The 15,121-nt window shown below is 31.6% G+C and overlaps 1 protein-coding gene across 1 annotated transcript in view; it reads left to right on the top strand.

Annotated features, from left to right (window-relative positions):
* Nucleotides 1-13,303, top strand: part of LOC126881566 (cilia- and flagella-associated protein 57) — a 141,448-nt gene extending 128,145 nt beyond the window's left edge. The window contains exons 14-16 of the mRNA XM_050645890.1: nucleotides 4,502-4,630; nucleotides 9,075-9,314; nucleotides 13,102-13,303. Of these exons, the coding sequence (XP_050501847.1) occupies nucleotides 4,502-4,630; nucleotides 9,075-9,314; nucleotides 13,102-13,203 (471 nt within the window). The 3' untranslated portion in view covers nucleotides 13,204-13,303. The remainder of the gene's footprint in view (nucleotides 1-4,501; nucleotides 4,631-9,074; nucleotides 9,315-13,101) is intronic.
* Nucleotides 13,304-15,121: the final 1,818 nt, after the last annotated feature.

The raw sequence follows: 15,121 nt of genomic DNA, 5'->3' as shown, positions 1-15,121 counted from the left end.
TTGAAAATTGTTATACACAAGCTCTTATAGAGTGTGTTTGCGTAGCTAGAAACCACATAGAAAACTTTTTTATTATCAATTTTACGAAAAAAAGTTATTCTTAATAAAATGCTCTGCATAGTCAAAAATCTAAAACGCAACCATCAGATATCAAATTTTATCAATTTTATACGAGTTTGTCAAAAATATGAATTTCGTTAAAGAGTAAAATACCTTTATATCCCAGAATATCAAAAAATGCTATTATGAAAAGTTGTTTGAAATTAGAAATTATGTCTAAATGTACAATTACATCATTCTAATCGGAAAAAAAAATTTCAATTTTTTCTCAAATTACGGATACTCATCATTTTATTGCAATTATGATAACTATTTTATTATCACTTTTACGAAAAAAAGTTATTCTTCATAAAATGCTCTCCCTGGTCTCAAATATAAGATAGAATCATCAGATATTAAGGCTATGGGTATATAATTCGCAAATATTTTTCGGCTATCCCTACCTTTTCTGTCTTTACATGGCAAATTAGGTGTAGTAAAATTCACACTGGTATGGATATGTATATATTACTAAAATGTCATTCTACTTGACAATGTCATAACTAGCTTAAAGAGATGGCTTTTGAATGTTCTTGTATAACTGTTATTTTTTGTATAATTGCAAATTATTAATTCAGTTAATAAATGTGATAATTTTTTCACTAGCTATGTATTCAGTGATTGTAATAATTTATATGTACCTACAACAAAAACTAATACTCAATCGAGAAAAGAGGAAAAGTGTTAAAGTGATTTTTTAATAATATATTGTTACTATGGAACGCTTACAATTTTGAACATCTTTAACAACAAAATACTTGGATCACAGAATATATCTTGATGTATTCTCTGCTCCTATCTTCCATAAATAATACACAATAAATAACTTTTTATAAAGTTCACCTCTTAAGTCAATTATTTATCAAATACACTATATATCAATATTATTTAATCAACAACTAAAAATATTCCCGATTCATGTCAAATAATTATTTAAAATTGTGACTGATTGTCAGTTTCTGACTGATAATATTCTATTCGACAAAGTGCGTTGTATGACAAAGATAGATTTGAAAAATATTACCACGGACATTGTGTTCATTTTTTTTTCGATTCCTGAAAAAACCAATAAATATTTTTGAAAAATCTAAACGCAGAATGAAAGACTAAATTATTACCGAGGGCCGAAAGCAAGGGCGGATCCAGGGAGGGGGCCATGGGGGCCATGGCCCCCTCCGAGAATAAAAAAATATGTTTCAATATCTGCAGTTCAAATGTTTTCAGCTTCAAACACATATGTATGTACAAAAGAGGGGATAAATATATCTTCTGGACTAGAATTGAATAAAAGCAGTAACGGAAGCTTCAAGAATAACTTAGGATGTTGTGTAAATCAAAATGTTGATAATTTTACAAAGTGTCAATGGTTAGAACGACCTTGTCAGCCATCAAAATCGTATGAATTTCTATACTCAGTACACATAAAGAACAAAAAAGAAATGAAGCGTTACTTGGATCACCAGCACTTACAACAAAGGAGTTAATTGATACTTTCGCACATTTAAAAACGATTGTTTTGCAAGTATTGCGTTTTATTTTTCTAATGAAAAGTATGGTCATAATAAAGGGGATGACAGCCCAAAGCCTTGTCACGAAACCTTTAACATCTTTCGCCAAAGTAATGGGCAACGACGGCGACGGAGCGATACAATCCCATGAAAAACCATCAATCAGACCACAATGAGTGCCTTCAGGTTGAGCTAGATTTTCTACAAAGTTATCTCAACCCGCAAAAGTCAGTCATTAACCAGATATACTCTCAGAGGTCTAAACAGATACAAGAAAATAGAGAAAGACTACGACCAATAGTAGAGTCGATAGTGTTCTTAGGTCGACAAAATATTCCTGCCTTCAGGAGCAACTCTTAAACATCACCTATCCGCAGCATCCTCCCGAGCGACATACATTAGTAGCACCAGTCAAATCGATTGATAACATGTTGTAGTGAAGAAGTAATTGAACAAATAATGAATCAGGTTCAAAGTGCAAATTATTACTCTGTCATATTTGACGAAACGACCGACGTATCTCATGTGAAACAGCTTTCTCTAAATTTGAGATACATTCACAATAACAATATTCTTGAAGGTTGGTTAAGTTCATTGACGCTTATGAGATCATAAAAATAATTAGTGAAAATCAAGAAAGAGGGGAAGAACAAGGCCTGACAGGAGAAGTATTGGAAAAAATAGTATTAAACTTGTTAAAAGAACTGCACTTGGATCTGAAGAAATGTGTAGGAATCGGTACTGGCTTTAATAATACTTTAATAACGATAAGTTTTGAATGACTTTATGGCAATTAAAAGTGTGTGAAAAGTGCCTTAAAACTCACCATTGTAACCCTAATTTTTAAAAATTACACCCCGACCCCCGGTACCTCCTCCCAAAAAAAGTTCATGGCCCCTCCCGAAAATCGGTCCTGGATCCGCCCTTGGCCGAAAGTCCCTTAGAATAAATAAAAAGTTTATTTTGAATGAGATATTTGAAATTAAAAATAACACTAAATTTTCTCTTAGTTTTTCACCCCTGTAACTCATTAAAATAAACATTATAGAAGTTGTCAGGGACTTTCGGCCCTCGCTAATAACGTAATCTTTCATTCTGCGTTAAAATTTTTTAAAAAATACTTATTAGTTTTCTCAGGATTCGAAAAAAATGAATCCCCATTGGAATAGCATTGCAGCCGAAAAAACGTACCGATCCTCTTAAATTTTTTAATTGTATACGAGGTATGTAAAAAATATGAATTTTTCTTAAGAGTTAAGTGTCTTTATTATTCACAATATTTTAATAAGAAAGCTGTAATTGAACACTAAAACTAATTTTTTAATTCCAAACAACTTTTCTTAATAACAATTTTCGATATTGTGAAATGTAAAGGTACTTTACTCTTGAGTGAAATTCATATTTTTTGACATACCTCGTATAACATTAATTCAATTTGATATTTGATGATTGCATCTTAGATTATATGCGATGAAGAATATTTTATAAAGAATAACTTTTTTTTCGTAAAACTGATACTAAAAAAGTTATCAATAGGTTCCAAGTTAGGCAGACATACTGTATAAGAGCTAAAAAAAATTTTTTTTGCTGAACATTTATTATTGTTGAAGCTTATTATTAAATGTATTTTAGGTAAGTTTTATAGAAAAAAGTTTTGATCACTTTGTATAAACATTTTTTTGGCTGGTAATTTTTGGTTTTTGTATTACATTTTTGTTATCTTTCTTAATTTTCTTAAAAAGAAATAGTTTATTTCATTTCTAAAGTAAAATAATTTAGTGCATTTTAAATATTACATCCTAAGATTTAAAAAAAGCTCTTATAAAACTGTAAAAGATCTGTTCAAACTTGAGTAATACCGTCTTAAGGTGGTGGTAATCCTATAAAACTACGATGATTTCAAAAGTTACATATTTTGAGACGTCATATCATTTGAATTAAATTTTTGAGATTTTTTTTGAATGAAACATCATTTAGTAAGATAATTGAAAGGTAAGGTGTGCAAAATTAAGAGTTTTATAAGAAAAATTGTATTAGTTACATTAGTTACAAAAATTGTATTATTTTTAAACAAAATTCATGTAAGGCTCACTTTCCGCCCACACCGTACTTATTCCCATACATTTTATTTCTTTCTATTACGACCATAAGATAGCTTAATTATTCTTCTTTCATGTTCAATTTGTAAAATTTCATTTGATCCATTAGTTAAAGAATTACATTAAAATAACTCAACCGTGCACTTCGCCGTACGTTAGTTTACAGTGCGCCAATGTTTGTGAGAAGGGTGATTTTAGCGTTATAAATAAAAAATTATAGAAGATACAGATTTAATTTTAGAAAATTCTTTATATAAGGTTGTTTTTGTAAAATTTTCTGAATTTTTCAATGGTCAAGTCAGTTTTTTTCTAAAATTTATATTTCCTGAGTTATTTAAAAAAACATCTAATTTCGTAGTTCATTTGTCTAATAAAAAATGAAGCACCCACTTCTCGAGTAGAACTTTTTGATATGTTGTTTATTAAACATTTCTTAATTAAATTACAAAAAGTTCCATCTTGTTTGATTTTTTCCGAAGTGAAAATCTATATGCACTCCCCTAATAAACAATAACGTTACTAAAGAATATACACTTTTCAAACTTAGAATTTGTCTTGATATAGATCTTAAAAGTCGATTTACCTCGGAAACGGTTTACATTTTTTGTTGGTTTCTTTTGACTAATCCACCAGCAATTTAACAACGACTTGGAGTATGTCGGCAGTTTTTGTCAACAGAAATTATTTATCCAAGTTTTACTCATTAAGACAATCATCGCCGTAGGGTGTTTTTTATCTGGTGTTATCTCAGTGTTGCCGTAAATTCCTGCAGTTATATGTGTGTATATATTTCAGGACATGTATCATAAATATAATGCAGATAAAGACTTCGAAGCGACACAGAAAGAAGACACAGAGGCCAAGAACGAATTCTTGCGACAGAGAGACTTCTTGGAACGTACCGTGGCTACACTACATGAACAGGTAAAATTTACATTAAGAATAAAGTTTTATTGGATCTTTTATAGGAGGTTTATTTCTTCTTGTTTACTGGCTTTATCTCACAGAAATAAGGTTGTTAAATAACATGTGGCATACTATTCTCCCTACTAGATCTCCCAAAAAAAAATTGTTTTATGCAAACTGGCAACATGTAAATTTAAATTACATGTCCATTTTTTAATTACAGGGTGTTAAATTTTAAAAAATTCCTTTTTATATACAGGGTGAGGCAGATAAAGGGCCTATTAGAAATATCTCGAGAACTAAAGGTAAGAGAATCATGAAAATTGGAATACAGGGGTTTTGAGGTATGAAATATTTAATGAAAATATTTTGATCTCTTTGCTACTTCCGGTTATATCGGAAGTTGATTGTAACTTCGTTTTTTTAAATGGGACACCCTGTATATTTTTACATTTTCGGACTCTCCTCGATGTCTTCTTTCTTAAAATGTGAGGTTTTGTAATATTATATAGAGTAGTTTAAAAGATAATTACAGTTTTTTATAATTTTTGTAGCAAACTTCACACCCTGTAGAATTGTACTGATTTAATATCAAAAACTCCATTTATGTTCATGTGATTTTTAATATAGTCTATTATTATTAAAAATTAATAATGTATTGAAATGTTTAATTTTAGTATACAGGGTTGGTCGAAACTCGGAATGAGTATTTTCTGCGTTTTCTTAAATAGAACACCCTATATTTTTGTATTGTAATGAAATGATATTTTATAGTACTTTTTTATTTCTTTAGCATTCCCTATACCTAACTGCTTTAGTTTGTAAGTTATTCGTAGTTCTTTAAGCCAAAGATTAATTGCAACAAAAATTACGTGGAATTTTATTAGGTTTGCTGTGAAAATATTCAATCATAAATAATTTTTCGAAAAAAACACACATTAGTCTCGACTGCCCCTTAATTTAGTTATTAATACTGGTTGATATATCAAAATACCTACGTAGTTAAAATTGTTGGTGTGTTTAATATTAATAAAAACAAACAATATTCTGTCTAGTTGGCTATGACTTTGACACTAAATATGTTTAAACATTATTGCTTTGCTTAAAGATTCTACTATTTTTGAAGTTCCAGTTGCTTTGCTACCATTACTAATATGAATTTTTCTAATGAGGAACTGATTTAGATGTTTTTTGTTTTAAGAGAGTATAACAAATTAATATGTGCTACTAGCAATAAGAATTTATCATCAGCAATTCCATGATAAATGACAACCAAAAAGAAAAACTTTTCAAAATTTACTAGAGCGGATTCAACGAACTGGACATTTAGATTACGAGAAATCTGATCGAACAAAAACTATAGGGCTTTTCATCGATTGTCATTTGTTTCGAGCTTCTGTCATGTGTCACATAATATTAATATATCTACGCCATACGTCTTCGGTTTGTATCATTGGTAATACCAATAACGTACGACGTAGATATATTAATATTATGTGACACATGACAGAAGCTCGAAACAAATGACTGTGAATGAAAAGCCCTATTGTAAATGATTAAAATGAATTAAATGTTAGAGTCACTGAGAATCTGCACATTAGTATGAACGTTCTCGTAATCAAAGTGTCTAGTACGTCGAAACTATTCTAGTAAACTTTGAAAAGTTTCTCTTCTTAGTTGTCGTCTATCAGGGAGTTGCAGATGATAAATTCTTATTGCTAGTAGTTAGTAGTACATTTTGTTATAATTTCCTAAAACAAAAACTTTACTAATCAGTTCCCCATTACAAAAATTTATATTAGTAATGGTAACAAAGCAACTGGAACTATAAAAATAATATAATGTGTAATGTTTTTAAAATTAACTTGATTAAAATCAAGTTTAGTGTCAAAGCCATAGCCAACTAGGTAGAATATGGTTGGTTTTTATTAATATTTTATGCACCAACAATCTTAACAACGTATGCATTTTGGTATCTCATCCAATATTAATCAGTTAAGGATCATTCTAGATTAACATGTATTTATTTTCAAAAAATTATTTATGATTGAATATTTTCACGGCAAACCTAATATAATTTTACGTAATTTTTGTTGTAATTAATGTTTGGCTTAAAGAACTATGAGTAACTTACAAATTAAAGCAGTTAGGTATAGGGAATGCTTAAGAAATAAAAAAGTACTATAAAATATCATTTCATTACAATACAAAAATACAGGGTGTTCTATTTAAAAAAAGTCAGAAAATACTCATTCCGAGTTACGACCAACCCTGTATACTAAAATTTAACATTTCGCTATATTAATAATTTTTAATAATAATAGACTATATTAAAAATTACTTCAACATAAATGGAGTTTTTGATATCAAATCAGTACAATTCTACAGGCTGTGAAGTTTGCTACAAAATTTATACAAAACCGTAATTATCTTTTAAACTACCCTATATATATATATATATATATATATATATATATATATATATATATATATATATATATATATAATATTACAAAACCTCATATTTTAAGAACGAAGACATCGAGCAGAATTCAAAAATGTAAAAATATACAGGGTGTCCCATTAAAAAAACGAAGTTATAATCAACTTCCGGTATAACCGGAAGTAGCAAGGAGACCAAAATATTTTTATTAAATAGCTCATACCTCAAAACCCCTGTATTCCAATTTTCATGATTCTATTACCTTTAGTTCTCGAGATATTTCTAATAGGCCCTTTATCTGTCTCACCCTACATACCATTTGAACCGCTTATGCTAACGTAAAAAAACTTTCAGCGATTACCCATGTACAAGTATTATTTACAAATGTGTATAATTCACCCCCATATTTTACCCGAAACCACCCAAAAAAGAAGGAAAATGAATAAAATATATAAAAATTGACTCTGGGACACCACTGTGGCTTTAAGGCGCAAAGAAACTTAAATATATATATAGGTCATAATATGTAGCAGACAGTATGTTCTTTTATTTGTCATAAGTATATTATTAATAAAATGAATAGGTGACGAAAAAAAAAAACAAAAACTGCAGCCCGCCAAACATTTCTGAGGTTTGCGGCGCCACTGTGCCGTAACGGTTGCTTATACGAAAAAAATGCATAGGACCTTATTTGTGGAGCAAATAGTGGTCTTTAATTATGTATAAGCGTTGTTTCAAAAAAATATATAGGTAATGAGAAAATCGTAAAAACATGCTCGCCAAACTTATTTTCAGGGATAGGGGTAGTTTCCGCAGGGAGGTTGCAATAACCATAATATATAAATGTATTTATAAAAAACCCTACTGATGGAGTAGGATTTTTCCCTACCCCCTTTAAAGGAATGAAAATGGGTGTTCCGGGGCAAATCTTTTAAAAAAGTTAGTCTCATAATAAGCACCCCTTGATATACCAGAAAAAAAATAATACCGGACTTATGTCGAGTTTTCGAAGTTTAATCTCTGTTTCCTACACTAATATATTAATCAAGGAAACAGAAATTAAATTTGTATATGTAGTAAATAATGGAAAGTGATGATGACGAGGTCGTTGCTGTTGTGGCAACTCTTTTATTACTGTCCAAAAATCATAACCATAGTACATAATATTTGGTTGCAAACGAATTAAATAATCATCTTGCTAAATTTCAATCATTTTATGGGATGATTATTCAAACATTTACATTGTTTTATTGTGGGTCCTGGTTTAAAAAACGATATTTTCTTGTTATTGTCTATTCGAGTACCACTTCAGGTTATAATTATTGTACAACTCTTCATTCTGCTCCACCACAGAATCCAATACAATATTAAATTCTTGGTCGGCATTCATTTTACGCATGTAATTAATTAGTTACCTAAAACAATGAAACTGATATCTAAAAATAGAACATGTCCTATTTCATGAAACAAGTTTCAAGAAGATAAAAATGTTTCATAAGCATGAATCACACTCGTTTCATAGATATGCGGACGTCTATTTGTTTAGCAGTGTTTTATTTCCATGAAACGTGTTTCACGTTTCATGTTTCTTTGGTGTGCGCCTTCGGAAGGTAAAAATGTTTTACACGCATGAATCACACTCGTTTCATTGGTATGCGGACTTCTATTTGTTTAGCATCGTTTTATTTTCATGAAACGTGTTTCACGTTTTATGTTTCATGTTTTACGTTTCATGTTTCTTTGATGTGTATGATGTTTCTGAACCTTAGACTCTAAGCATTGAATCGTATCGAATAGATATTATCAAATCGAGAGCGGAGCGACAGAGGATCAGGGCCTCGATTTTTGACCCTTCGCTTCGTTATCGAACGTATTCGCTACGTATACCAAACAGATACGAAGCGAATACGTCCGATAACGAAGCGAAGGGTCAAAAATCGAGGCCCAGGAATAGATCCTAAATCCATAATTATATGTTTTTAAAAAATCTTAAATTAAATCTAAGTTTTTAATTTTTAGGCTACAAAGAACACCAGTTTACTGAGTTACGATAAGGTAAGGCTAGTCGATGAAAACGCAGCTCTGTTGGAAGAAACTAATCAACTTCGGAAAAATCTGGTGTCAGAAGTGACACTAAACCGAAAGCTGAACTCTCTAATAGGTATGTCACGAGTTACTCCACAGCAAGCTCAGCAAAAAGTTAATTTTGCAACAGCTACCAATAAAGATATTCATAAGCAGTATACAGAACAATTGGAGGTAAGTTAGAAAAAGTGGAAATGGCTTGTTTTTGAGTTTATATACTTATATAGGGTGTCCAGAAACTCTCTCGACAAACGAATACCGGATATTCCTCAGATAATTTAACCCAATTTATCTAGTCCGAAATCGCTTCCTACGGGAGCTAGAGGTCTTTAAAGATGGCGTCTGGTAATTAGTTTTTTTAAATAGCTCTAGAACGCTTCTATTTAGAAAAACGAAAACTGGTACGCCTATTTATCTTCCAGAGATAAATCGATTGTACCGGCCATAGGCATTCGTTTTTGGCAGGGCAACGGATATTTTATCACATAACTTTTTTGTCTTTAATTTTTAAGCATTTTTGACACTAGATTGTTAAATTGTCAGGTATTCTAGTACTAAAAGTTACTCTTGCTTTAATTTGAAAAAAAAAATTGAAAAAAAAATCAAAAAAAAAGTGTATTTTACCGACTTAAGTCAAGAGTAATTTTTAGTACTAGAACATCTCATAATATAATAATCAAGTGTCAAAAATGCTTAAAAATCAAAGGTAAAAATGTATGCTGATAAAATAACCGGCGACCTACTGAAAACGGACGCATATGACCGTTACTAGAAATTCGCAATTTAGGAAATGGATTTATCTCTGGAAGATAAATAAACGTACCAATTTTAGTTTTTCTAAACAGGTTTTTGTTGAAATTTTTTTTCAAATTCGTAAAACGAAAAATTTTCAAATAGATTTTTCTAGAAAACGGTGTGTCCTACCGACTTAAAGCAAGAGTACCTTTCAGTACTAGAATACCTCACAATTTAATAAAGCAGTATCAAAAATGACTAAAAGTTAAAGGCAAAAAAGTTATGTGATAAAATAACCGTTGCTCTACCCAAAACGGACATCTATGACCGGTACTAGAAATTCGCAAATAATGGAATCGATTTACCTCTGGAAGATAAATAGGCGTACTAGATTTCGTTTCCTTAAATGTAAACGTTCTGGAGCTTAAAAAAAATTAATTACAAGACGCCATTTTTAAAGAGCTCTAGCTCCCTTAGGAAGCATTTTCGGACTAGATGAATTAAGTTAAATTATCTTTAAGTTATCTAAGGAGTCTCCGGTCTCCGTTTGCCGGGAGAGTTTCTGGACACCCTGTATATAGAAATCAACAAAATTTAGGGATAATATACAAAACTTCTAATAATTTTGTTACTTTTTTAGTATTGCATATCGGTTATAACTGTGATGTCCAATTTTAGTCTGCAGTACTAGTCTACAGTGCTGCAGTCGTTACAAATATTACTTCGTTTATTTTTGGGATAAAACCTTGTACATTCCAGGTTCCGAAGTTTATAATCCTTTTTCATAGCGTACACCGTTTTTTGTTGATTAATTTATTTTAGGTCTCTTGCTGGGTTGTGTAACATTTTTGTTTATTTCTAAGCAGCGGGGTTAGCCCAATGCCTTAACCACCTACTTGGAGTTTTTCTTCTTCTAAACCATTTGCTTTTACTACAGCTTAAGAGCATCATCTACCCATTCTATGGCCACTTCTGCCGAATTTTAAATGTCTGCTTTTCAGCTTTCATCGCCATTGTGGCCTTCGTCTGTAGCTCTAGAATATGCCTATGTACACTTATAGGGTACTATCACTGGGCCAGCTGAACCCTGGTTTTTTTATATAAGTATTACTTCTCTATCACTCCTCTTTTTCCGGGATTGTGATCAGCTGTAACTAGATACATAGCTATCCAGTTCACCTCACAACAATACAGGCAGTACTTGTTCCATATTCAGATAACAGAATATTTGATTTAATTTATGTCCTATATTTTTGTTACATCTGTTTATTGCTTTGTTTTTTCTCTTAGCATTTATTTGTATGTTCTCTTTTTACATTGAAATATATTAGTCTAAGAGCTAGTGAACCCTCCGACTAACGGTCGTCCTGTAAGGCTAGAAATTTTTCTAGTGATAATTCATAGCACACCAAGGTTAAAAACCATGACCTGGCAGGCCTCAGTGGTGCACGTGTATCTACCAGGTGAATCGAAAAATGTAAATTTAGGGGGTAAAATAAACTTTCTCCTGTAAGGTTTAAATTTAAGTATGTGTTTGAGTAAGTCATTCAGAAGAACTGTGTACAATGACAGGCGATTCTGAAGAGCATAAGACCTTGCCAGGTGAGGGGAAAGATTAGGGGTTTTTCCTAAAATTATTCTTTTTGCAACGAACAAATTTTTTTTAGGTTTTTTCAATCATTCCAAACAGAAAACGTCTTTAGTGATTTTTCTCTCAAGTTAATAGTTTTTGTTATATAAGCGATTGAAAATTTTGAAAATTGCGAAATCGGCCATTTTTAACCCTAAATCGGACATTTATCTAAAAATTTCAATGTTGCCAAGATACGTAGATATTCTTTAAACATTGTTTGATGAAATCCCAAAGAGTTTTTTGCAATAAAGTATCGAAAACCCCTTTGTTTTTTTAATTGCTAATCAAGCAGGTGCGACACTGTAGTATAAGTGAGGACGATTGAGTTTGCATAAATTCATTATCTCGACAATGGGCACATTTCAAGAGAAATCCTCAGACAGGTCGATTTTTATTTTTAAATTAGGACTTTTTGGCATATATATATAATACTAGTGACGTCATCCATCTGAGCGTGATGACGTAATCGATGATTTTTTTAAAAGAGAGTAGGGGTTGTGTGATGGCTCATTTGAAAGGTTATTGAATTTTCTATTCACTAATATAAAAATTAACATAATTATTTATACAGGGTGTACACAAATTTTTTTTTATTAAATTAACTTTGATTAAATTTGACAAATAGAAAAAGAATTTTTTTGTACACCCTGTATAAATAATTATGTTAATGTACATATTTTGCTGAATAGAGAATTAAATAACCTTTCAAACGAGCTATCACACAACCCCTACTCTTATTTAAAAAAATCATCGATTACGTCATCACGCCCAGATGGATGACGTCACTAGTATTATATATATGCCAAAAAGTCCTAATTCAAAAATAAAAATCGACCTGTCTGAGGATTTCTCTTGAAATTTGCCCATTCTCGAGATAATGAATTTATGCAAACTCAAACGTCCTCACTTATACTACAGTGTCGCACACGCTTGATTAGCAATTAAAAAAACAAAGGGGTTTTCGATATTTTACTGCAAAAAACTCTTCGGGATTTCATCAATCAATATTTAAAGAATATCTACGTACCTTGGCAACATTGAAATTTTTAGATAAATGTCCGATTTAGGGTTAAAAATGGCCGATTTCTCAATTTTCAAAATTTTCAATCGCTCATATAACAAAAACTATTAACTTAAGAGAAAAATCACAAAAGACGTTTTCTGTTTGAAATGATTCAAAAAATCTAAAAAAAATTTGTTCGATGCAAAAAGAATAATGGAGATGCAAAGATGCAAAAGGAAAAACCCATAATCTTTCCCCTCGCCTGGCAAGGTCTTATGCTCTTCAGAATCGCCTGTCATTGTACACATTTATTCTAAATGACTTACTCAAACACATACTTAAATTTAAACCTTACAGGAGAAAGTTTATTTTACCCCCTAAATTTGCACTTTTTGATTCACCTGGTAGATACACGTGCACCGCTGAGGCCTGCCAGGTCATGGTTTTTAGCCTTGGTGTGCTATGAATTATCACTAGAAAAATTTTTAGCCTTACAGGACGACCATTAGTCGGAGGGTTCACTAGCTCTTAGACTATATTTTTGACCTGCCTTTCTTAAAACATCTGTTCAACTGATATCAATTTTTTAGCAAAACGCTTATTCATTGGACGCTATGCAACAAGAGAACCTAAGATTGGTGAACAAAATCATAGAAAAGAGTCAAGGGAAGAGTCATCCAAAAGAAAAATAATTTTATTCAAATTTTTGTTTATTATGTTTTATTTATAATTATATGTTATTTTTATATAATAATGTGTTAAACAATTATTATATTACCAATAAATAAATGTGATGACTACCTGATAATCAGTCTAATGAGCCAAACACCTAAAGTATCCCTAAAAATTATGCACTTTCATTTTTCACCAGAAATTACCACAAATGAAGATGTTAATATAAGTACACAGGAAGTTCGAAAAACACTTGAAAAGCTGAAGAACAGAAGAGCTGTATGATTGGTTGATCACAATATTGATTTTGAAAACGCCTGGGTACCAGGGAAGCACTAGTTGCAACCCAAGTGCTAGCTCAGAACTGCTACGATCAAAGGAAAGATGTCATGTTGTGCTTTATAGATTATGAAAAAGCCTTCGATCGAGTACATCATAAACTCGTACATATACTAAAACAACTCGACAGATCAAAAAGACATTCGTTGCATAGAAGCTCTTTACTGGAATCAAACAGCTGTCATCAAGGAGGATAATGAAGCAATGCAAGCTCAAAAAATTCTCAGAGGTGTAACACAGGGATGCATTCTCCTCCCATTACTGTTCAATTTATATTCAGAAAGTATCCTTCAGGAAACTCTTGAGGAATGCGAAAGCGGCATCAAAGTAAATGGTACCTGGGTCAATGATATAGGATATGCGGATGACTCGGTCTTAACAGCAGACAATATAGAAGACCTCCAAAACCTTTTTAATAAAATTGGAGAACATAGCGAGAACATGGGACTTAGCATCAACATAAGAAAGACGAAGTTCCTTATAATCAGCCGTCAATGATGTCAACATAAAAATACAAGACTAGCATTTAACAACCAAGATGTAGAGCGCGTAAGAAATTTTAAGTACCTGGGAACCTGGCTATGTGAAGACTGGATGTCGGATATGGAAATTAAATGTCGGATAGAAAGTGCATTCATGAAATTCAGAAACGTCTTTACGAACTCTGACTTTGACCTAAGCCTAAGACTAAGATTCACGAAATGCTATATGGTCGGTAATCCTATGTGGCATGAAAGGATGGACTTTAAAAATAAACACAATGAATAAGCTAGAGGCATTTGATATGTGGATTTATCGACGAATCCTTAAAGTTCCCTGCACCGCACCAATAACAAATAAAGAAATCCTGAGAAGAATTATTACAGAACGACAACTTCTACGCACAATTAAACAGAGAAAAACGGCATATTTGGGGCACCTAATTAGAAACGAAAGATACCAGTTTCTGCAAACCTTAATTGAAGGAAAGATCGAAGGAAGAAGGGAGTCGGCAGGAAGAAAATGTCATGGCTCCGTAATGTCAAACAATGGACAGGACTAAGAAACATAGGAGACCTAATACATACTGCAAGGGTTAGAGAAAAATGGTCAAACGTGATCGCGAACATCCATTAGTGGATTGCATAAGAAGAATCAGAAGAAGAAGAAGAAGAATGAATCAGAGGATAAGTTTAGCAGATGAATAACAGGGTCTTCGTACTGGATGTGTATAGATGCAATATTCGTAATAAAGCAAATTACTGAGAAATCACTAGAGTATAATAGACCAGCATTTATATGTCTGATTAACTTAAAGAAAGCATTTGACAGAGTAAGACTCAAAGATGTAATCCATCTTCTGTATAATAGAAAAGTGCCCCTAGATATCATAAAAACTATTGAAAACATCTATCAAAACAACAAAATGGAAGTCAGAATAGATGGACAGGTTACAGAACCTACAGATATAGGCAGCGGAATAAGACAGGGAGACTCATTAGTGATGGATGAAATCATCAAAAACGTCAACAAAGGAAGAGGATATAGAATGGGAAACAAAAAAGTAAAAATACTCTTCTACGCAGACGCAATACTGATAGCTCAAGATGAAGATAATCT

This window comes from Diabrotica virgifera, chromosome 3 (assembly GCF_917563875.1).
Source record: "Diabrotica virgifera virgifera chromosome 3, PGI_DIABVI_V3a".
NCBI classification, from domain to species: Eukaryota; Metazoa; Arthropoda; class Insecta; order Coleoptera; family Chrysomelidae; genus Diabrotica; species Diabrotica virgifera.
This window is presented reverse-complemented; position numbering and strand designations above follow the sequence as displayed.